The following is a 24,963-nucleotide window of genomic DNA, read 5'->3' as shown; positions in this document are numbered from 1 at the left end:
ACAAGTACAGAGCCATGGGACAGTCTCAGAGGGCACCAGAAGTTCCAAGGATGAGGGGCCAACTCCGCACAGCTGGCACCTTGTTGCCATCTACATCTGTGCAATGCAGGCATGTGACACACGCAGTGGCGTGAGTGAGGGAGAGATCTCATTTGGTCACATCTCACAGTCGCTTTGCACGGGTGAGATTGGCGCCACCAGGCCCAGGTCAGGGTGAGCCAGGCCCAGAGCCAGGCCCTCTCTTACACCCCTGCACATGTGAACAAAGTCAGGATTCCCCTTTTAATGTTGGATATACCCTGAGCTAGCTTCACTGGCTTCAGTGGGGTTATTCCTGATTTACACCAGTGTGAGAGTAGAACTGGGCCATTCTTGGTGCCTTTCACACAGGGACCTCAAACTGCCTTGGAAACATTAATGAACAGATTTCAGAGTAGCAGCCGTGTTAGTCTGTATCTGCAAAAACAAAAGGAGGACTTGTGGCACCTTAGAGACTAACCAATTTATTTGAGCATAAGCTTTCACGAGCTACCGCTCACTTCATCAGATGCATCCCATTTTATAGATGGGGAAACACCACAGAGAGGGGGAGTGACTCAATCAGGATGATAGAGGTGAGAACAGAACCCAGGCATCCTGACTCCCAGTCTCCTGCTATAGGCTCTAGAACACTCTGCCTCTCAGATCTGGGAACACAACCCAGGAGTTCTGACACGGGTCTAACACAGATGGCAGAGGTGGGTTTCTGTCTGGGCAAGTCCCTCCTGCCCAGCTGCCTGTGTAACTGTTCTGGAAGAAAGAAAAGGAGTACTTGTGGCACCTTAGAGACTAACAAATTTATCTGTTCTGGAAGGATGCTGAGAAGGTGTGAAGGGGTGAATGGTCTGGGGCTGTTCTCAGACATACTCTCTCCTCCACCCAGCTTTGCAGTGTGTGTGTTTGTGTGTGTGTCTATCACCTACATGACAATCTCTCCAGTGTCTGTCCTGAGGAAGAATTCTGTGCCCCTTCCCTCTCCACTGTATAACCCCTCCCCTAGTCCACAGCCCCATCCCTGCTCTACAGGCTTCTCCCTTCCCCCCCTGCTCACTGTACCATACAGTGCAATGTTGTTTCAGGCTCAGTGGGGGTAGGGACTGCGGCTCCTCGGGTTTATTGCATGTGCCACCCTCCCACCCACATGCCTTCCTTCCTTCTGTCTGCTTTCCCTCCCTCCCAGCCCCTCTGTTCCCACTCTCTTCTTCCCCACCACCCTCCCGCTCCACAGCCCTGGGAGAGCAGCAGGGAAGTGGGTGGAACTATTTATAGACAAGTGCTACTTAATTTAAACTGGCAGGCAGTTGCCATAGCTAATAATTGAGGTAAGAAAAAAGGAGGAGAAAAATAGATTGACAGCAAGAAAAATGGGAGGACCTGAGAAGATGGGAGCCTTGGGGTAGGGTCATGGGGGTTGGGGCTACTGGAGACAGGGCATGGCAAGGGCCCAGCTCCAGGGAGACAACGCATGGGCCTTTATGGGGCTATGGCTGCCTCCTGGGAACCGGCTGCAAGCAAGTGACTGCGCATGTCCCTTCTCCAGGCCTGTCTGACCCTCCTCCCCAGGCGTTATTATTGCTGGTGGTGCTCAGAGGTTTCAGATGGACACTGCTGTGCCAAGCTGGGCTTCCCAAACCAGGCCAGGCCCCCAATGCACTGTGAACAACAAGCCATGAAAAGCTGCCATGGAAATACAGCTTGTGCAGGAGACACAGAAGGGGAGGCGTGAGCAGAGTGAGGTCTGGCCGAGAGGCAGGAGGTTGAATGGGCAGGTATCAAGGGAGTGGAGATGGCCCACCATCGGACTGGGGCAAAGTGCTCTGGGTGTAGAAGCAGAGGTGCCCATCTCCGCATGGGGCAGGGAGGGATTTGCAGACACAGCTGCTCCAGCTAGTGCAGCTGCTGCTGGAGGCCAAGGATACAGGTCCTGTTACCTGAATCCCCCCAGACAGGCAGGTACTCGTCTTGCTGAATGTCCAGCATGATCTCCAGGCCATTGCCGGTGCCGCCCTTCATGGTGATGCGCCGGGGCTTCCCATCCTGTCCGGAGTTGAATGTGTAGCACTTGCCGTAGCGTGTGAAGACCTGAGGGGGACAGAGATGGGAGGGCACAGTTAGACACAGAGCTGGCGGGCTGATGCTAGACCCTACCACCAGGCTGGTGCTAAGTCAGCTCTGCGGGGACCAAACACATTGGCTTGTGCCCAGCCAGTCAGTGCATCAGGGAGTGACAAAGACAGGGTCACTGATTGGAGCTCAACACCTCCACCTCCGGCATGTTCACTTCCCATTGTAAGGTTACCAACTGGAGACACCCCCCACCATGCATCCTCACCTCCCATTGCAAGGTCACCAACCAGGGACACTGCCCCACCCCCATGGATACTCACCTCCCATCACAAGGTCACCAACTGGGGACACTGCCCCACCCCCATGCATACTCAGAGCTCAAGTATGAAACTGCAGAAAAACCTGAGAGTCTCTGGATTAAGTTTAGAAGCGTGAGCAACAAGGGTGATGTTGTGGTGAGGGGCTGCTATAGACCACCGGACCAGGGGGATGAGGTGGACGAGGCTTTCTTCCGGCAACTCGCAGAAGCTACTAAATCACACGCCCTGGTTCTCATGGGCGACTTCAATCATCCTGATATCTGCTGGGAGAGCAATACAGTGGTGCACAGACAATCCAGGAAGTTTTTGGAAAGTGTAGGGGACAATTTCCTGGTGCAAGTGCTGGAGGAACCAACTAGGGGCGGAGCTCTTCTTGAGCTGCTGCTCACAAACCGGGAAGAATTAGTAGGGGAAACAAAAGTGGATGGGAACCGGGGAGGCAGTGACCATGAGATGGTCGAGTTCAGGATCCTGACACAAGGAAGAAAGGAGAGCAGCAGAATACGGACCCTGGACTTCAGAAAAGCAGACTTTGACTCCCTCAGGGAACTGACGGGCAAGATCTCCTGGGAGAATAACATGAGGGGGAAAGGAGTCCAGGATTGCTGGCTGTATTTTAAAGAATCCTTATTGAGGTTACAGGGACAAACCATCCCGATGTGTAGAAAGAATAGTAAATATGGCAGGCGACCAGCTTGGCTTAACAGTGAAATCCTTGCTGATCTTGAACACAAAAAAGAGGCTTACAAGAAGTGGAAGATTGGACAAATGACCAGGGATGAGTATATAAATATTGCTCGGGCATGTAGGAATGAAATCAGGAAGGCTAAATCACACCTGGAGTTGCAGCTAGCGAGGGATGTTAAGAGTAACAAGAAGGGTTTCTTCAGGTATGTTGGCAATAAGAAGAAAGCCAAAGAAAGTGTGGGCCCCTTACTGAATGAGGGAGGCAACCTAGTGACAGAGGATGTGGAAAAAGCTAATGTACTCAATGCTTTTTTTGCCTCTGTCTTCACGAACAAGGTCAGCTCCCAGACTACTGCACTGGGCAGCACAGCTTGGGGAGGAGGTGGCCAGCCCTCTGTGGAGAAAGAAGTGGTTCGGGACTATTTAGAAAAACTGGACGTGCACAAGTCCATGGGGCCGGATGCGTTGCATCCGAGAGTGCTAAAGGAGTTGGCAGATGTGATTGCAGAGCCATTGGCCATTATCTTTGAAAACTCATGGCGATCGGGGGAAGTCCCGGAAGACTGGAAAAAGGCTAATGTAGTGCCAATCTTTAAAAAAGGGAAGAACGAGGATCCTGGGAACTTCAGGCCGGTCAGCCTCACCTCAGTCCCCGGAAAAATCATGGAGCATGTCCTCAAGGAATCAATTCTGAAGCACTTAGACAAGAGGAAAGTGATCAGGTACAATCAGCATGGATTTACCAAGGGAAAGTCATGCCTGACTAATCTAATTGCCTTCTATGATGAGATAACTGGTTCTGTGGATGAAGGGAAAGCAGTGGACGTGTTATTCCTCGACTTTAGCAAAGCTTTTGACACAGTCTCCCACAGTATTCTTGTCAGCAAGTTAAAGAAGTATGGGCTGGATGGATGCACTACAAGGTGGGTAGAAAGTTGGCTAGATTGTCGGGCTCAACGGGTAGTGATCAATGGCTCCATGTCTAGTTGGCAGCCGGTATCTAGCGGAGTGCCCCAAGGGTTGGTCCTGGGGCCGGTTTTGTTCAATATCTTCATTAATGATCTGGAGGATGGTGTGGATTGCACCCTCAGCAAGTTTGCGGATGACACTAAACTGGGAGGAGTGGTAGATACGCTGGAGGGAAGGGATAGGATACAGAGGGACCTAGACAAATTGGAGGATTGGACCAAAAGAAATCTGATGAGGTTCAACAAGGACAAGTGCAGAGTCCTGCACTTAGGACGGAAGAATCCAATGCACCGCTACAGACTAGGGACCGAATGGCTAGGCAGCAGTTCTGCGGAGAAGGACCTAGGGGTGACAGTGGACGAGAAGCTGGATATGAGTCAACAGTGTGCCCTTGTTGCCAAGAAGGCCAATGGCATTTTGGGGTGTATAAGTAGGGGCAAAGCCAGCAGATCAAGGGACGTGATCGTTCCCCTCTATTCGACACTGGTGAGGCCTCATCTGGAGTACTGTGTCCAGTTTTGGGCCCCACACTACAAGAAGGATGTGGATAAATTGGAGAGAGTCCAGCGAAGGGCAACAAAAATGATTAGGGGTCTGGAACACATGACTTATGAGGAGAGGCTGAGGGAACTGGGATTGTTTAGTCTACGGAAGAGAAGAATGAGGGGGGATTTGATAGCTGCTTTTAACTACCTGAAAGGTGAATCTAAAGAGGATGGATCTAGACTATTCGCAGTGATAGCAGATGACAGTACAAGGAGTAATGGTCTCAAGTTGCACTGGGGAAGATTTAGGTTGGATATTAGGAAAAACTTTTTCACTAGGAGGGTGGTGAAACACTGGAATGCGTTACTTAGGGAGGTGGTGGAATCCCCTTCCTTAGAAGTTTTTAAGGTCAGGCTTGACAAAGCCCTGGCTGGGATGATTTATTTGGGATTGGTCCTGCTCTGGGCAGGGGGTTGGACTAGATGGCCTCCAGAGGTCCCTTCCAACTCTGTTGTTCTATGATTCTATGATTTATCCCTCATTGCAGGGTCACCAGTTGGGGATATTCCCCCCCATCATAGAGTCACCAACCTACCCCTCACATACCCCCCCCACTGCAGGGTCACCAATCAGGTACGCCTCCTGGATACTCATCCCCTATCATGGGGTCACTGATTAGGGACTCCCCCACCCCCACTGCAGGGGCACCATTCAGGGTCTGTTGTAATAACTGGGGCCTGATAATCCTACCCCAATTGTGAGCTCAACTGTGGGAAAGTTATAAACTTGTCCCATCGCTGCTATCCAACATTAATGGGAAAAGGTGCAAAAGGAGACAACAAACTGGACTAGTGCAAACCAAAAGGTCAACTGAGATTGCCCCAGGATTGTGTTAAAAACACATGTGCTAAACAAGAGATGTGTGGGACTGGAAATCAATGGACAAAAATTGGTGTGTCAGAAATTAGGTTTAACTGGTGAACACAGTAATGAGGGGATGGGCTATTCCACTCATTATTCCCTTTCGGGGGTCCTTAAAAAACCTTTGTGGGGACTATCAAGCTGGCTGTCTGGCTGCAAGATGGGTGGACTGCAAGAGGGACCTTTACCATTATGGCTACCATCTTCACCATCTCCTAGGACCTCAGCATTGACCGTGACACTCTTTGGCCTTTGCCATCCTGACCCGATGATGTCCTGACCAGAGAGGGGGACCCAGATGGCAGCGCCACCTCCCCCATCTCTGGCTAACTCTCCACCACCACCTGGGCTGTGAGACTTTGGTTCCTGCTGGCACCCTTTCCCCGTGTCTGTTTGTTTTGTCATAGCAAGGAAAGTCCGTAACTCAGAACTGGACAGCAGACCTAGCCCTTTCTTTCCCACCAAGGATTGTCTGACAAAATAAAGAGATTCTAACCAATCTCTCTCTCTGAGAATGGGACTGGATAGGTTCTGATTATGTTTGTTCTGCATAACCACTCAGTTGTGATTCCAAAATACTTGTATCTTGTTCTGATACCTTTTCTCTTGTGAACCCTGATAAATAAATTTCCAAATTTTGGCATGAATTTTCCAGTGTGTTTGGCCATGGGACTAAGCAGGTCGAGGTCTCTACACTCAAAATCCTGGAAGCAGTGACGCGGGGTGGTCTCCAGGCTAAACTGTCTCGCTCGGCCCCTGAGCCCTATTAACTTCAGTGGGAATTCAGTGCCTCTCAGTATCAGGCCTTTGTGGGTCAGCTTTTGTCCCAGTCACTTCAGCATCACAGACAGCTCCCACCTCAAACAGCATCTGGGCTCACATCACTGTCCAGGGCATTCCCTGGGGACCCTGCCCCCATGGGAGGCTCCTGTGCCCCTCTGCTCCCTCCTCAGTATGCATTTGCCATAACCCCTATTTATCTCCCCAGAGCTCCTCTCCTCCTCCCACCACAATTGCATTCATCTCTTCCTCAGCAGCTGGGCACTCCCCATCTCCCTTCATGTCACGTCCTAGGTGGGATTCTTTCACTCCTGGGACTCAGGACTTTCCTCCTCCACCAGCCCTGTCCCCAGGAAGCAAGGAAGCAGAGACAAAGCCAGTACCATTCTTCAGCTAATGTCACCAGGAGCTTCCAGAAAGGGCAGCAGAGGTCCCATCAAAACAGAGATGGGGAGCAAGAGGAGTGGCAATGTGTTGAGATCAATTCAAAGCTAAGGGGCTTCCAAGGAAGGGAGTTAATCAGGCATGGACAAGACCTGTGAGACCCCACAGTGGTGCAGGACAGGCGCTGCTAGGGCTTTCTCCAGCCTTCGTTTCCAACGTGCCAAGTGATGGGGCTCCTCCATGGGAGACTGTAGCTGTGACCGGGGTGTCCCAGTAGGGGCCAGCTATGATCACTCAATTAAGGCAAACTGCAAAGAATAGGGGCAGACAATCCCCGTAAAGCTGGTCGATATTCCAATACTTAGATTTACCAAGCAAGCTTCTTTATTACCTTATTGGTTACTCAAAAGTCCAAACAACACAGTTCCCTTAAAGTGATCCAGACTCAGGCCTCCATCCAGGTACCTAAGTCAAATATGATGAAGATTCCTGGAAATCTTATTTCATCATATAAAAGAAAAGGTTCTACCAATCCCAAAGGATTGAACACATTACCTCCCAGGTTATTGAATAGTCCAGATCTTACCCAAATACATGCTACAGTCAATTCTTATTAACTAAACTAAAATTTATTAAAAAACAACAGAGAGAGGGAGTATCGTTAAAAGATCAATATAAACACAGACATGCGTTCAGTTCTTAAGATTCAGATTCATAGCAGAGATGGTGAGCTTTGTAGTTGCAAAGAGTTCTTTCAGAAATAGTTCATAGGTTATAGTCCAATATCATTGCAGGGTGTTCCAGTTTAGGACTGGGATCTCAGTCCTTATGGCCTAAGCTTCCCCTGTATGATGCCACAAGCAGATCTGAGATGACAGAATCAGGACCCAAGGATCTTTTATACAATTTCATGTCCTCTTTGACAAGTTGGGAGTTTCTCCAGGAACAAAAAGTAATTAGGATGACTTTGAAGGAGGTCCATCACTGGTACTTAGCTATAGAATTAACATAAGACAATTTGCTTGTTCTTCCACCATTCACAGATTATTTGCTATACATTTCAAAGAGAGATGAATACAGAGATATCTCATGTTTACAATTCATTTAAGTGCTAGGATGTTCTTTGATCTCTGAATTATCAGAATACAGCATAGACAGGGACTGCTGATTACACTGTCCACCCTACTCATACCTATGTAAATACAAACAAACACAAACATTATCCCTCCACATGTCTTTTGAGGGTTTTTATTTTGCAGGATGTTTAACTCTTTCTAGCCATGTGTCACAGGAGCCCTCCCTGATATTGCCCTCCCCCACTAGCCCAACAACCCCTCTCTGCCAGTCTCTATCTTGCTATGCAGCCCATGTCCATTTGCCCTCCCCCGAACCCCATAGGGAAGGTCCTCCATGTCTCAGGATGGGATGCGGGGCGGCGGCTCAGCTCTGCCAGTCATAGAATTCAAGGATGGGAAAAGCCCCAGGGATCCAGCCGCATTAGATCTAAGGACAAATCCACTGAAACCTGCTCAAACCCAGGCACTGCAGGCAGGACCCCTGTCCAGAGGTGACATGCCCCAGCCAGCTCTCAGTTACATTTGGCTTGTTAATGTTTCCTTTGCAGACACTTGGCTAATGGCCCCATTAGAGGCGTGGACAGGTAATGGATATAAGGAGGAACAGAGGGAATGAGACTGAGGCTCTCTCTCCAGTGGCTTTTATGGAAGGAATGAAAAGTGGTTTGCAAACATTTAGGAGCCTCACCACCCTCCCTTCCTGCACAGAGCAGGGCACACCTCTCCCCATTGCTCAGAGGGGAAACAGGCCCAGGGAAGGCAGGGGACATGAATGCATCCGATGAAGTGAGCTGTAGCTCACGAAAGCTTATGCTCAAATAAATTTGTTAGTCTCTAAGGTGCCACAAGTCCTCCTTTTCTTTTTACAGAAAAGGAAGCAGAGCGGGGAATAGAATCATGGCTCCTAACCCATAGCCCCATCCAGAACTGGACCCCAGACCCCTATGCTCTACCCATTAGACCCCAAACCACTCCAAGCGGTGGGGATAGAACCAGGGGTCTGGGCTCCCAGTACCTCATGCTCTAACCACTATTCCCCACTCCCTGCCATCAATGCTGGACCGCTACACCAACCTGCCCTTTCAGTGTGGATCCCGTGCTGCATGAGTTGTTCTGAAGCTGTGAGGCTTTCCTTTGTTCTTCGCTCATATTCCTGAACCTCCTGGTGTTCATGGGCAACGAGAGCAGCTAGCGGATGCAGTTAGACGACTAGGTAAGCAGCAGGGCCAGTGAGGCCAGGAAAGCCAGCCCCCAGCGCAGGCATGACAAGATGAACCACAGCCCATGATGGAACTTGGTCTGGTCCAAGAAGACATGGGAAAGTCCTGCAGGGAGCCTCAGTCCCTGACAGCTGGATGCATGCTATGTCCACCCCAGCCTGGTTCCCATACCCCCTGGGAGCCCCTCAGGGAAAGGAGGGAATGTGAAAGAGGCAGGAAGGCGGAGAGGAACAAGAGGCAATGTTTTGGGCTGGGAAAGTCCAAACCTGAAGCAGGATCTCCCCTCCTTTCCTCTCTTATGCCTGGCTCTGCCTTTCCAGCATCCCTTTTTCTGTGTTCCTTCCGCACTTGCTCTCTGCAGATGGCTCACTGCTTTCCTCCCAGGCAAAGTGCAGAAGGAGCCCCTGGAGCATGGGGTCTGGAGGCAGCTGTGTCTCCAGGTAACCCTGCTGTCATGCCACATCTGCTACTCCAGAGCAAGCCCGTCTCCCTTTCTCTGGGAGAGGCAGATACTTGGGATCCTGCCTGCAGCCTCCTTGGGCAGGAGCTTCCACCACGCTGGCTCCCAGGCTCGGGGTGCCACAGGCAGCAGAGATGAATCATAGCAAGTGACTGCACCTCTCCTAGGTTCCCTACATCCACCTGGGAAGGCAGAGAGGGAAGGAGGGACTGGCGCGGTTTCTTGCCTCTGACCTGGGTGAGTGTGTGCGCAGGGGAGGAAAGACGATGTATCAGAGAGAGAGAGAGAAAGAGAGAAGCACACATGCACACAGACTCTGTATGATAGTGATACAGAGATAGACGGGGGGAGGAGAGGGTGGAGACAAGACCGAACAAAACCCTGCCCTGAGCAGAGCAGACTTGCTGCTTACTTACTCCAGGGCTGCATCTGTGCCCTAAACAAAGCCAAGCAGCGACAGGGATCAGTGCACAGTAAGTGCAAGAGGCCCGGAGACAGGGCTCCCTGCCCTCTGTCCCACATCAATCTCCAGGAGATGCCCAACTTTCCCGTAGCTTGAGTGGCCCTCACCTCCAGCCTCCCGGTGCCATGGTTGTCAGCGCTATGCCCCAGCATCAGGCCTGTCCTGTTCATGAAGTGAGGTTTCAGCTGGCTCGCAGAGGCTCATAGGGAAGAGGGTTTGACGCACGGATGTCACAGATGGGGGTCCAGCTCGTAGTAGTCCAGACAATGAAGGACAAAGGCTGCGCTCGCCATGGTGACAATGTCCTTGGGAAGATAGAAATGGCTTAGTCCATCGCTGCCTTGCCAGAGCTCTGCTGAACCATCTCTGCTCTCAGATTCCTTCCCAGCCTCTGTGAACAGCCCCAAGAGCTCTTCATATCTCCTGGCTTGGTGGTGGTGGGGCTGGCTTTTGGGACAGTGCTACCACCTGGTGATCACAGAGGGTACATGCAGTTTCTGCAGTCCAAAGATCCAGAGAGATGCTGAGGGCCCAACTGGTAGGTGAAGGATGGTTCTGTGCATACAACAGAACCAACCCCATTCCCTGTGAAGCTCCATTTGACCAGGACTTGTTCCCACAGTCTGGGAGTTGTATGCAGGATTTCTACAGATGCAGTGGCCAGGCAAGGCTCTCTGGGAGCCCAGCATGCAGCCAGAAACTCCAGGGAGGAAGGAGGGATCCTGTCTGCAGCCTCCTTGGGCAGCAACTTCCCGCTTGCTGGCTCCAGGGTGCCTCATGAAGGAGGGATCATCATAGGAAGCTTAGCCTTCAGTCTCAGATGTGAGTCCCACAAATGCAAAGTAACACACACTGGCGGGGAGATTTGAACTCCTCAGGAAACCCAGGGCTCTAAAAAGGATCTGGGTATTGCTGAGGGCAACTCTGCTGAGACCTCTGCTCAGCGCATAGTTGGAGCCAGGAAAGCTCTAATCCCTGATTCCAAATCCACTTCAATCCAGCACCCTTGCTCCAGTCCCTGCTCCTCCAACACCCTCACCTCAATCCAGCGACCCTGCTCTAATCCCTGTTCCCAGATGCTCCAACACCCCCACTTCAATCCAGCACCCCTGCTCTAACCCCTGCTCCTCCAACACCTCACCTCAATCCAGCGACCCTGCTCTAATCCCTGCTCCTCCAACACCTCACCTCAATCCAGCGACCCTGCTCTAACCCCTGCTCCTCCAACACCTCACCTCAATCCAGCACCCCTGCTCTAACCCCTGCTCCTCCAACACCTCATCTCAATCCAGCACCTCTGCTCTAACCCCTGCTCCTCCAACACCCTCACCTCAATCCAGCACCTCTGCTCTAACCCCTGCTCCTCCAACACCTCACCTCAATCCAGCGACCCTGCTCTAACCCCTGCTCCTCCAACACCTCATCTCAATCCAGCACCTCTGCTCTAACCCCTGCTCCTCCAACACCCTCACCTCAATCCAGCACCCCTGCTCTAACCCCTGCTCCTCCAACACCTCACCTCAATCCAGCGACCCTGCTCTAACCCCTGCTCCTCCAACACCTCACCTCAATCCAGCACCTCTGCTCTAACCCCTGCTCCTCCAACACCTCACCTCAATCCAGCGACCCTGCTCTAACCCCTGCTCCTCCAACACCTCACCTCAATCCAGCACCTCTGCTCTAATCCCTGCTCCTCCAACACCTCACCTCAATCCAGCACCCCTGCTCTAATCCCTGCTCCTCCAACACCTCACCTCAATCCAGCGACCCTGCTCTAATCTCTGCTCCTCCAACACCCTCACCTCAATCCAGCACCTCTGCTCTAACCCCTGCTCCTCCAACACCTCACCTCAATCCAGCGACCCTGCTCTAACCCCTGCTCCTCCAACACCTCACCTCAATCCAGCACCCCTGCTCTAACCCCTGCTCCTCCAACACCTCATCTCAATCCAGCACCTCTGCTCTAACCCCTGCTCCTCCAACACCCTCACCTCAATCCAGCGACCCTGCTCTAATCTCTGCTCCTCCAACACCCTCACCTCAATCCAGCACCTCTGCTCTAACCCCTGCTCCTCCAACACCTCACCTCAATCCAGCGACCCTGCTCTAACCCCTGCTCCTCCAACACCTCATCTCAATCCAGCGACCCTGCTCTAATCCCTGCTCCTCCAACACCTCATCTCAATCCAGCACCTCTGCTCTAACCCCTGCTCCTCCAACACCTCATCTCAATCCAGCACCTCTGCTCTAACCCCTGCTCTTCCAACACCCTCACCTCAATCCAGCGACCCTGCTCTAATCCCTGCTCCTCCAACACCTCATCTCAATCCAGCGACCCTGCTCTAATCCCTGCTCCTCCAACACCTCACCTCAATCCAGCACCTCTGCTCTAACCCCTGCTCCTCCAACACCTCACCTCAATCCAGCACCTCTGCTCTAACCCCTGCTCCTCCAACACCTCACCTCAATCCAGCACCTCTGCTCTAACCCCTGCTCCCGATGCCAGACTCTCCAGCACCCCCAGCACACACCATATCCCCAACTGGCACTCGCAGCCAAACTCCCCCTGCATTCCCTGGGATAACACCAGTCCCAAGTCCCTGCTTTCCTGGTACCCAGCTCCAAAAGGGCTACAAGGACCATGCTTCATAGGATCACACTAACACAGATGGAACACACAGGATGTTCCAGCGCCATCTAGTGAACTCCCACCATAACTTGCATCAAGTCACAGATGCCCCCTCTCCCTCCAGCTTCCAGGCTGCGTAACTCTTAGGTTCGCCCACCGAGGATTGCTGGGCAAAGCTGTCCTCAAAACTACCCCTCCCTTGTCCTCTTTGTCTCTGCCTGAACTCCTAGCGAGCATATCAGTGTCTGCCTCTCCCGGCCACGTCCGACCTTGCCCAGGAGGCTGAGCTATCGACCAGCCATCTCAGGTATCTGCTTGGCCCATGGAAGGGGAGCGTTCGGGCACATGCAGCATGGCTAAATGGGAAGCAGTTTGTGAGAGGTGAACAGGGAGGCAAAGGCATTTAAAAAACTATTCCAGATGGCAAGGAGCAGGTTCATAGCGAGGACAGAGACATGTAGGCCCCTGGGAACAAAAGAGAAACCTCCACGCATGAGTAAATCCAAACCAAAGTCAAGCAGCTTGCCTCAGTGGCAATGGCTCTGGGTGCTGAGACCCCATGTCTCTGCTCACTGTCCGCACAACACCCGCCGTGCCCAGAATTTGCCTGGCTTTGAGAGGCAAAGATTTCACTGTTTAAAAACAAGAACAACAAAAATGTTTCTAGCCTTTCTGGTTGCAAAGGAATCAAGGAAAGGAATCAGCGACACCTGCCAGAGCCTGCAAAGAGAACAGCAGCACTGAGAGGAGTGAGCGATCCCATTCAGCGCAATAGGTGGGTTAACTCTGAAACTTAATGATGTCTGCTGAAATGGCAGCATGGTTAACAATTTAATTGCTGGTAGATTTAGTAGCAGCATTTAGCGAATGTGGTAATCCCACAATTCCAAACTGCCCCACCCCAGTCTCCCTATGCCAAACCCCCCAACTGCCCCCTCCTTGGATCCCAAGACCTCTGGCCTCCCCATCCCAACAACATCTGTGATGCAGTTACATACAGTCAGTTCATGGGGAGAAGGGTGAAATTAACAGACACATAAATCCCCAAGGGACTGTGCGGAGCCTGTTGTTCAGGGCAGGGGCGGGGCGTGCTGCCTGGGGTGTGGGAGCGTAGGGACTGCTGCACTGAGTGTGACATTTATGTCCCTACAATTCTGAATCTCCTGTCTTTCCCAGAGAAGCCAGGGATCTGTGGTAGGATTTCGGACCCAGGAACCGCCCAGTACACAGAGCCTTGGCTGCATCCCACAGCCCGACCAAGAAGTTGATTGTGGTTGTTTGCAGGGATAGAATCCCAGGACCTTCTTCTTTAAAAGCACAGACCTGGGCACCCAAGCTAAAGGAAACTCTCCATTCACTGTTATTAATATAGGGACTATGACACACAGCTGAGCTGCTCTGATTCCAGCCAGCAGAGGGCAGTGGGGTGCAGAGACACTCACACACTCTGATTTTCTCCAGAACTGAGTCCCAGTTTCCCAGTCCCTCTGTGGGTGGGGCCATCTTAGTGCACCCCAGAGCTGGATGCCATGAGACCCTGAGGCTGCTGCAAAGACAGAGCTTCCATATGCTGAAATATCCAACTGTCCCCGACTGAGCAAATGAGAAAGTGCCTCTCATCCACCCCACTGATTGTGTTTGGACACAGCCTAGCCTGTTACTGCTGATTGTATCTGCACTGGCACAAGAACACGCTGAAGGAGCCCAGCCCCCGTGCTGCAGCCATGGGAGGAAGCCTGACTCCAGTGGGAGCCTGAGGGGCTGAGACGCCGTATCCCCAATGGACGGCCTATAGAAAGGTGGGAGGAGGGAGATGTTTCCCCATGGCACTCCTATAGAGAGATGACAGGAGATAGCCCTGTAGGCACTCCCTCCACAGAGAGACGGGCAGAGGGTGGCTTCCAGTCCCCGCCAGCCTGGTGGGATGGGGCCCAGGAATCCCTGAGGAAAGGCTCTGGGTATCTTCCGATACCAGTTGGTCCTTCTGAACTTCTGCCTTTGGAAACCATAAGTGTTGTGATTCCCAGGCCATAGGCTCCCCACTTCTACAGGGCCCCCTACAAGATGCTCCCTGCCAGCCACCCCTGGGACATCAACAGCCCTGCTCCTATAGGGCCCTGGACCCAACACTTCCTGCCAGCCACCACTGCGGCATTAACAGCCCTGCTCCTATAGAGCCCCAGACCCAGCGCTCCCTGCCTGCTACCTCTGGGGCATCAACACTGGGGCATTCCACAGGGATGCCTCCCTGCCAGCTGACACCAGGCAGCTGATAAAGAGAAATAACATTTCAGTCATCGAACTCGCTCCAGTCAGGCAGCTGACAATCGCTCCCGGCCTTCACTTCTCCTGCATCCCTCCCCCACCTCTCCAACCCATTTACTGTTAGTTCAGGTCATGATTTCTGCCTGTTACACATGGAGCATTTTAATTACAGCAAGCAGTTTGCCTGCCACGTGGGGAGCCTGCGGGCCCAGCTGGCACGAGTCACAGCACCAAGGGAGTGGCATGAGACATATGAAGGGCCAACCTGAGCCAGGGCCCTTGGCTGCCAGAGTTTAGAACTAGATGCTCATCTTAGCAGCTAGTACATCTGTCTTAGCAGACCCCGCACTCTGGGGCAGACAGTCCCTCCTCCGCACCAGACCTGATGGAACTGGTAGTGGTGGAGGGGGAATGAGGCCTCAGTCCCCAGTGAGGGAGTTACAGCAAAGGCACATGGGCTCCAATAGAGGTAGGAGAAAGAGCAAAACTGCTGTAACAGTCCGCTATGCCGCAGGGAGTCATTTATGGGGCCACAACTGCACTGAAGACCAGGTCTCCTCGTGGTGCATGAGCTCCTTAATGGTGGAAATTAAGCAAAGAGCAAGTCTTGGGATATTTGAGCCCCATAAACATAGTGAGTCCCAATCGCCATTCTGCAAACACCACTCAGCCAGATCCTTGTGTCTGTTCAGGTTCCCCAGGTGGCAAGGTTCCTGCCAAAGCCCAATGGCACTGCCTTGCCCCAGAATGGCATTGTCTATGCCCATGGTAACAGGTGCCCAGTGCTGTTTATCAACACGTGGACCCTGCCATACTGGCACAGCTGAGAGACAAACAGGCTAGCCAGGACAGGCCCAAGGACAGAGACCAGCTGTGGGACCAAGCTGCCCTTGGCTCCCTGCTGGGTTTGTCCTTCCCCACATTACTGAAGGGGCCAAAAGCTCCTGGCAGGAGTGGGGCTTACTCACCACAGAGAAGTCCTCTGGCCCACACTCAGCCCCTTGGTAGCTGCAGCTCAGCAGCATGTCCTCCAGCTGATGGCAGGTGCGGTTGTAGAAGTTGTACATGTTCAGGGGCTGCTCAAAGTCCTCGGGGCTGAGCTGGGCCAGGGGGAAGCCCGGCTCCACCGTGCTCTCATACGCCACCAGGGGCTTCACCAGGGGCGCAATGTAGAGCCAGTCCTCCTGGCTGAGCTGCGAAATCCGCAGGAGGTTGATATTGCAGAAGGTGATGGCTGGAAAGGTCATCTTGGGGCTATTCTGCTCATCCAGCTGCGTGACATGGTGGTACTCCAGGTAGTAGATGATGCGGTCAGCCACTTGGTAGAGGAACATGGAGAGCGAGAGCAGGAAGGCCAGTGCCCAGAACATCTGCCGCGCCCTGAAGCCGTCCTCCATGAAGATGTGGCTGGCTCCGTGCAGCGTGCAGCTGCTGGCAAAAGCCACAATGTCAGTGGCCGTCCTCTCCTCCTCCTCTTCATCCTCCTCCTGACCATAAAGGATCTCGTCCACGCTGTCGTCTCCTCGCCCCATAGCCCCGTTGTCTCCATGCCTCTCTTCGCTGGAGGAGAAGGAGATGGTGCAGAATATCTGGATGGGCATCCTGCAGGAGGGGGGGTCCTGCCCCTCCCCACCCCTCCTTGTTCCGTTGCTGGCCAGGGGGTCCTCAAGGGCTTTGGTCTGGCCCTCTTGAGGGACAAAGAAAGAAAGATATGAGAGCAGGAGAGAGAGATAGGGAGGACAGAGGGAAAGGAAAGTTGAGTGAAAAAGCAGGGAGGAGAGGGGGAGAGAGAGAGGAAATTAGAGTGACCAGATGGAGACAGGGGGTGGCAAAGGGAGAAGTGGAGACACAGAGAGAAAAAGGGAAGAGAGAAGAGCCTGGAAGAGAGAAAGGGACAAATGAGGTATTGTCGGAGAAGCGAGAGAGAAGGGGATGGGAGGAAGATGAGTGAACGGGAGTTCTGCAGGGCTCCCACCCAGCCCCGAGAGGAAACTGGTCCGGATTGTGGCTGGCAGGGCAAAGAAGAAGAGTGTTGCTGGCTCCAAAAGCTTCGCTGCTCAATTTGCTAACAAGTTGGGAGCTCCCGACCCCCTGAGCTCTGAGCCGAGTTGCAGCACTCCTGTGTGGCTGCCAGCTCCGGACGATCGCATGCGGGTGTGTGAGCACGGAGTCCTACAGCCCAGTGCTGCAATCAGCCCGGCCAGCAGAGACCGGGCCTGCTGAATAATTGATCAGCGTTCCCTGTCCTCGGAGCCGGTGGAAGAGGTGATGAGGGCCGGGGGGAGGGACACAGTCCAGCCTGGCAGCCCCTGAGAGTCCGATGCATCCAGGCCCCATCTTCCCAGTGGCAGGTTGTTTCCCGAACCCACCATGTCTCAGCCTGTTCTAACACCTCACAACTGTTTATCAAAAAGTGTCCAGAGCCAGAGAGAATACGGGACCCACCGAGCCCAGAACACAATGTCTGGAGTTCACACTACAGAGAATACGGGACCCAGAGAGCCCAAACCACAGTGTGTGGGATTCATACCACAGAGAATCCTCTGGCCATAAACCAATCAAGTTGGTGCCTTGTGCTGGGAAGCTGGATTTCTGCTGCCCTTGCAGGAAACAAAGCATCTCAACCATGCCCTGGACCTTCCCTGTACACAGGAGCTTCCCAAATCTGCTACAGTCTCAGGGTATGGGGCACCCCCCACCCAAAAGCAGGAAGAAGGTGATGCTAGGTGAGCCGAGGGGGCAGCTGCCATGAGTCTTGGAGGGCAATTTTAAAGTGGATCCTAAAATGAATGGGGAAGAAAGTGCAGGGACTGAGGTGCTTGTGCTGTAAGGGGGTGGCAGCAGGACCTGGAGAGCCAGCACCAGGGAAGCTGCAATAGCCCAGCTGAGAAAGAAGCTCCTTTTATTCTGATCTGCAGCCTACCTCATGGCAGTGCCTCCCCCCATGCAGAGCCTTGCCTGTGGTTTGCCTTCCCTGCACTCAGACCATTAGAAGAGGAGTCTGATGCGGCCACAGAGTAATTTCCAGCCTGTTTCTTGCACCGCAGTCGCGGCTGCCTAACCCAAGAGGGATGGGAAATGTCTAAACAGGCAGCACTTGCAGGCCTGAGAGAGCAGGCCAGGAAACTGGCCGTTTGGGTGATGTTAACTCAGCATGAAGTGGACACAGCTCATCCCTCTGGCTTCACTGCTCATGGGCTGCCTCCCCTCCTTAGCATCTGGGTAAGAGGGTCAAGTCCTCAACACACCCACTCAACACACCCACTGGGAGGCCTGCACCCAGAAACCCAGTCCTGCTTTCTACTCCAGCCCCATGGCAAGGGGGAGAATAGTGATGAAAGCCTTGGGTCTGGTATAACATGAACACACATCTGGTCAGTGCTGCCATTCTCTGAGCTCGGCCAAAGAGAGGGCTCATCTACAAACAGGGATTCAGCCAAGGGGAGTGTGGGGGCTGCACCCTCAAGCACTGTCTATGAAAAGAGAGATCTCCTTCTGTGCTGCACTTTCCCCAACTGTGACACTTAGAACATTAAGGCGGGAGTCGGGGGAGCTGGGCTCTAGCTCAGCTCTTCCATGGACTAGCCTAGGGCCAGATTCTCAAGAGAGTGTGGCATTCAGCATCTCCCCTGTTCTCAGTGGTGGGTATGGGGATTCCCCATTATTCCCAGTGATGCATGTGGAGGGGATTCCCCCTTGTCCCCAGTTTACTCTGAGCAGGTTGCACCATTGCTGGAGCCAGTTCAGCAGCCACTGCTCATGGGGAGGCCCTACCTGGGGATGACCTAACCAGGCACTGGCAGTGCTAGAGGTGGGTCAGCAGAGGGGAGATAGAGGGGATCCAGAATGGCTGGGCATGGTCCTCAGAGTGCAGCCTGGGGAGACCTCTGGCTTTGAAGTCCCACCCCTTCTCTTTTCTGCTACATCAATCTCCTGAGACATCCACTATACACTTGACAACCTGCCTCATTGAGGGGGAAGAAAAGAAACAAATGAGAAACTCTTGCAATTAATTCCACCATGACTGCATTTTCTCTGAGTAGCTCTGAGCCAGGTTCCAGTTTGCCCCACTCATAAGGACAGGGTTCCTGCCCTCAAAGCATAGCTGCCAAGGCCAAGGGGCAGAGATGGGAAAGGAGGTACTAGCAACCCATTCCCTTTCCTCACCAGCTTGGGATTGTGACCTGGGGGGTGAGGTCGGGTGGGGTGGGGGGCACATGTTGGGGGGGGAGAAAGGATGGCTTAGTGGTCACAGCCCTGGCCTAGAACTCAGAAAACCCAAGTTCAATTCTTAGCTCTGCCACAGATTCTCTGTGCCCCACTCCCCGAGCTGTACCATAGCCATGCCCTGCCTCCCCAGGGAGCATGAGAATAGATCTGTTACAGGCGGTGCAGCACTTGGACACCACAGTAATTGGGGCTCAGTACCCACCAGAGATAAGGGCTTTACCATGCCAAAGGTAGGTGTCCTCTCAGGGTGGAACATGTTCTTTATCTAGCAGCCATGCCTTTCCCAAAGCACTGGGCTCATCACACTGAGACACTGATGCCGTAGCAGGACAGAACCTTAAAGGCCTGTTGGAGGAGAGGTGCTGCAGAGGATGGAACAATCCAACACCTGCAAACAGGGCAGGGGTAAAGATTTAATGCCTTTTCTTGTAAATAATTGAAAGGAGGACTCCCTTAAGAGGACTGGAAGAGGCAAAGCTGTAATGAAAGCACTCCATCATCAGTGGGAGCCATTAACCAGACTTTCTACTCAGCTTAAACAACTCACAGCGATTTACTGCTTGCTTGGGCAGCACTGGATTTACTGCCCACACACCCCTTGAGCGCACTGAGTGGAGGGGGGGAGGGAGTGGGGGAGAGAGAAGAGGTTCACCTGGTCCTGCAGGAAACCTGGCCCACGCAGTTCCCAGTCCTATGCCTTTCAAGCACTGGGCATGATCCCAGCCCAATGTGCCAAATTCTCCTCTGGCATATGCCACCCCCACCCCACTGATTCCACTGGGCACTGCACAAGGGTGAGTGACCTTCTTCTGCTAGCCCCAACAGGCCCAGCTCACCCCTAGGGCAACTTCCCTGATGACTCTGCCCCAGGGAGCCATGTCCCCCAGACTCTGCATATAGCTTCCACTATCTACTAAAAGCGGCTCTCAGCCCAGGCCTTGCTGCAGCTGGGGCCAGAGGCAGGTTTCATGGCCCTCCCCCCACACTTCTTGCTTTATTCTTTGACCCTTCTCCATCCCCTTGCCCTCCCTTTGCTCACTTAGCACTTAGGCTCAGGTTACCCCAGACAAGAAGAGTGCTGACACCCAAGCCCAGCAGGAAGGCAAGTGCCTGCAGCACTAAGGTGACCCTTGAAACCTTAGCCAGGCTTTATGGCAGAAATATTCTGAAGGCAGGTTCCAGCAATTAAAAAGCTCTTAGCACTAACGAGCCAGGCAGGGCAGCAGGGCAGGACCTGTGCCCCCTTGCCTAATTAGTGTCCCCATCCCAGGTGGGGTGGGAGCAATGTCAGCTCCTGCATTAACCTTGGCACAACTTGTCAGCTGGGAGATGACACTTCAAGGCGTCTGTCTCTTGGATGAATCCTGACGAAGCTAGGTCCAGAGCGTGTCCATTGCAGCTCCCCATCGGATGTATCTATACTGAGTTTAAATGCCCCTGGCTGGCCTGCGCCAGCTTACTCAGGCTGATGGGGCTACAAAGGTGTAATACAGGCATTCGGACTGGGCTGGAGCCCAGGCTCTGCGACCCAAGCCAGAACGTCCACATGGCAATAGTAGAGTCCAGCAGCCCACATCAGATGACATGGGCCAGCTGTGCATTTTACCGAAGTGTAAAAAGAACAGGAGTACTTGTGGCACCTTAGAGACTAACAAATTTATTTGAGCATAAGCTTTCGTGAGCTATAGCTCACCTCATCGGATACATTCAGTGGACAATACAGTGGGGAGATTTATATACTTAGAGAACATGAAACAATGGGTGTTGCCATACACACACGGGGAAATAGTTTTACTTTGAGTAATGACCCATCCACTCCCAGTCTCTATTCAAGCCTAAGTTAATTGTATCCAGTTTGCAAATTAATTCCAATTCAGCAGTCTCTTGCTGGAGTCTGTTTTTGAAGTTTTTTTGTTGAAGAATTGCAACTTTTAGGTCTGTAATCGAGTGACCAGAGAGATTGAAGTGTTCTCCCACTGGTTTTTGAACGTTATAATTCTTGATGTCTGATTCGTGTCCATTTATTCTTTTATGTAGAGACTGTCCAGTTTGACCAATGTACATGGCAGAGGGGCATTGCTGGCACATGATGGCATATATCACGTTGGTAGATGTGCAGGTGAATGAGCCTCTGATAGTGTGGCTGATGTGATTAGGCCCTATGATGGTGTCCCCTGAATAGATATGTGGGCACAGTTGGCAACGGGCTTTGTTGCAAGGATAGGTTCCTGGGTTAGTGGTTCTGTTGTGTGGTGTGTGGTTGCTGGTGAGTATTTGCTTCAGGTTGGGGGGCTGTCTGTAAGCAAGGACTGGCCTGTCTCCCAAGATCTGTGAGAGTGATGGGTCGTCCTTCAGTATAGGTTGTAGATCCTTGATGATGCGTTGGAGAGGTTTTAGTTGGGGGCTGAAGGTGATGGCTAGTGGCGTTCTGTTATTTTCTTTGTTGGGCCTGTCCTGTAGTAGGTGACTTCTGGGTACTCTTCTGGCTCTGTCAATCTGTTTCTTCACTTCAGCAGGTGGGTATTGTAGTTGTAAGAATGCTTGATAGAGATCTTGTAGGTGTTTGTCTCTGTCTGAGAGGTTGGAGCAAATGAGGTTGTATCGTACAGCTTGGCTGTAGACGATGGATCATGTGGTGTGGTCTGGATGAAAGCTGGAGGCATGTAGGTAGGAATAGCGGTCAGCAGGTTTCCGGTATAGGATGGTGTTTATGTGACCATCGCTTATTAGCACTGTAGTGTCCAGGAAGTGGATCTCTTGTGTGGACTGGTCCAGGCTGAGGTTGATGGTGGGATGGAAATTGTTGAAATCATGGTGGAATTCCTCAAGGGCTTCTTTTCCATGGGTCCAGATGATGAAGATGTCATCAGTGTAGCGCAAGTAGAGTAGGGGCATTAGGGGACGAGAGCTGAGGAAGCGTTGTTCACAGTCAGCCATAAAAATGTTGGCATACTGTGGGGCCATGCGGGTACCCATGACAGTGCCGCTGATTTGAAGGTATACATTGTCCCCAAACATGAAATAGTTATGGGTGAGGACAAAGTCAAAGTTCAGCCACCAGGTTTCCCGTGACATTATCGGGGATACTGTTCCTGACGGCTTATAGTCCATCTTTGTGTGGAATGTTGGTGTAAAGGGCTTCTACATACTTTGTGAGGCCTGGCTCTGTGGGGTACTGAGCACCCTTGACTCCCATGCAGAAGGCAATGGAAGGCTCTGGCTGCCACGCAGGATTGGGCCCTCAGTGAGGGGCTCTGTCTTGAACTAACCACTCTTTCAGCTATGTGTCTGCTAGGAACTAAATGATGCCAGGCTGCCGCCCACATCCACACACTGGGCTGCAGCCCAGATCTAAGGACCCATGAATCCTTGTCTTGAATCACACGCCCCAGACCAGTTCTCTGAGAATACCATTATCTACTATGTGCTGCGCTGCACTATTTCTGTCTGCGTGTTCTGGGCACGTGCACATGTGCTGTACAACGTGGTGCGGCAGATATTTCCTGGGGCCTGTGTAGCAAGAGTCGCATGGCCTGCAGGGGAGGGTGTTGCTGCAAACCCCAGTCTGTGTTCCATGAGCCTTGGGCTGCATGTGCGACTGAGTTCCTAATTTAAGCTGCAGAAGGCTGGATCTCTGAACTCCTTCCAGCTCTTCCCTTATCAGGGGTTATTTTTACCCTTTTTCAGGTAAGGCATTTTTTTTTGTAAGTGGGAGGGGGGGGCATGTGGGAAGTGTTAAAAATAGACATGGAAACAGAACCAGTGCAGACCTTGGGTGCTGCACCAGCCAAGTGCCTGTGTCTGCACTTCTGGAGCCACTTCCATTCCAAGGTGCAGATCACTGAGCCAGTGCCCTGTGGGAGGGGGTGGAGGAGGCATATCATGGGAATCACTGAGCCAGCCCCCTGCCGGTCATTTGGGGCCAGGAAAGAAGCAGGACAGCTCAGTACAAGGGCAGCTGCTGCCTTAGGAATGCGCAGAGTGGATGCTGGTTCTGATTGGCTCCAGGAGCTGATGGGACAGGAGAGAAGCAGCAAAGTGTGGGAACCAGAGAAGGCTTTTGTACCTCAACTTCAGCTTGAGAAGGCTGAATCCCTGCCTTTATCAACAGACTTCTCAGAGCCTTGGGTGAGTCCTGGGGGGATGAGAAGCCTGGGGGCTTTCTTAGAGTCCCCAGGGTGGATGGGAGAAGCCTGGGACCAAGAGTCCCCAGGGAGGGTGGCAGATGGAAGGGGCCTGGAGTCCCCTGGGTGGGTGGGAGGAACCTGGGGGCCTGGAGTCCCCAGGATGGAAGGGAGCCTGCATCCAGGGCTGAACTAGCCTCAGGTGAAGAGCTCCAATGACCTGCACACACTTCCAGTTGCTTGTCACTGAGCAGCCGGCAAGGAACTGGATCGAGCTCATGATTCAGCCACCAGGGAATCTCCATGGCATCTCCTCAACCCAGCCACTATCTGACCCAACGAGGGAGGATGGTCCAGTGGTTGCAGCACTAGTCTGGGGCTCAGGAGATCTGGGTCTAATTACTTGCTTTGCTACCAGCTTCCTGGGCAAGTCCCTTAGTCTCTCTGTGCCTCAGTTCCTCCTGCATATGTGACAGAGGTGAGTAAAGAATTGCAAAGACTTTTGTTATTAGGGGACATAGAGGCCCCAAACCTAGAAAGAGAATCTTGGTCCCTTCTCCTGTCCATGCCAGGCCTGAATCTCCGCTCCGCCCCTCCTCAAGCTAGCTGGGATTTCAGTCACAATGTCTCCCTCCAGGACTTGGAGTGGCTCTGGTCATGTGGCCTGCTTTGTCTTCTTTGCCAGCACAACGAAGATCAAGAGACACTGAGAACTGTTCCTGGCCCCAGCTTTGACATCATGACCCTGTTCCTATCATGACACCAGCTGCTGGGTTCCACCCCTCCTGCTGCTGAGAGCATCAGTAACATGAGCTAATAAGATGCTTCTCTTTCCCCTTCGGGTTGGAATATGGGGAGGTAACGGCCAGCAGCTGCTCAATTCATGCCCAGCCTTGCTGGGAGACTGAAGAGGAAACAAGCCCTCAAGGAGTGAGTGGTGGGAGAGACTGGGGGGAGAGCAGGGCTCTGGAGCCACCCAGACCCAATACACTCTGCTCTGTGCAGAACAGGCTGGGCACTGGGGCACCAAGCCAGCTATGTTTGCCGAGGGAAACCTCCCCAATGCTACGGTGCTTGACCTGTTCCTTATCTGCCACACTTGTCCAGGGGCGCCCCCAGACATTTTCTCCACGGTACGCAGCTTCAATCCCTGCTGCAGCTGCTGGCCCCACTGCCTTGTCTGCTGAGTCCATGGCACACTCAGTCCCCACCTTGCAGCCTGCCCCCTCCATGTGCAATGTCATCCCCCTTCCTGAGAGGAGACACAGGCTGCTGGGAAGGGGGAGAAGCCAGGCAGGTTCCCAGGTGGGGGTCCTGGTGCAGGACCTGGCCCCATGCCAGTAGCAAGGAGGAGCTGTGCTGGCCACCCCACTGCCCAGTATGCCCACTTAGGTTTGGCCCTGTGGCCCCTCTGATGTGATGGAGGACCACAAGCCAAATCTGAGCAGTGCTTCAACCTTTCCTCATGTGCTCAGGGATCACACCACCACTCACTCAAGCTTGGGAAACTGAGGCACAAGGGCAGTCAGTGATTTGCCCATGGTTACACAGAGAGTCAGCAGCTGATTTGGAACGAGGACCCAAGAGTGCTGGCTCCCAGGCCCCTGTTTTAATCATTAGACCCCACTGTCCTCCCAAGGTTGGGAAGAGAACAGAGGAGTCCTGGATCCCAGACTTTTGCTTCCCCACTAGACCCATTGCCTTCCCCATTAGGCACCTCCATGATGTGCTCTGAGCTATCTCTGTGATTGTGATGAGCTGCTCCATGCTCAGGGGATGTGCTACCTGCCTTCCCCCACTCTGCCTCCTGAGGTTGGGCCTCTGGAGCTCTTACGCCCACTGC

The 24,963-nt window shown here is 52.9% G+C and overlaps 1 protein-coding gene across 3 annotated transcripts in view; it reads right to left on the bottom strand.

Annotated features, from left to right (window-relative positions):
* ASIC1 (acid sensing ion channel subunit 1) overlaps positions 1 to 24,963 on the bottom strand; it is a 125,423-nt gene that overhangs the window by 13,276 nt on the left and 87,184 nt on the right. For 2 of the 3 annotated variants that reach the window (XM_037884171.2, XM_007064686.4), the window contains one exon: positions 1,971 to 2,121. In XM_037884171.2, the coding sequence (XP_037740099.1) occupies positions 1,971 to 2,121 (151 nt within the window). Of the gene's footprint in view, positions 1 to 1,970; positions 2,122 to 15,734; positions 16,368 to 24,963 lie in introns of those variants that run through there. The other variant, XM_007064685.4, reaches the window with a different exon arrangement.

Source organism: Chelonia mydas, chromosome 20 (assembly GCF_015237465.2).
Source record: "Chelonia mydas isolate rCheMyd1 chromosome 20, rCheMyd1.pri.v2, whole genome shotgun sequence".
Lineage (NCBI taxonomy): Eukaryota > Metazoa > Chordata > Testudines > Cheloniidae > Chelonia > Chelonia mydas.
Note: the sequence above shows the minus strand (reverse complement) of the source record. Positions and strands in the feature narration are given on the sequence as shown.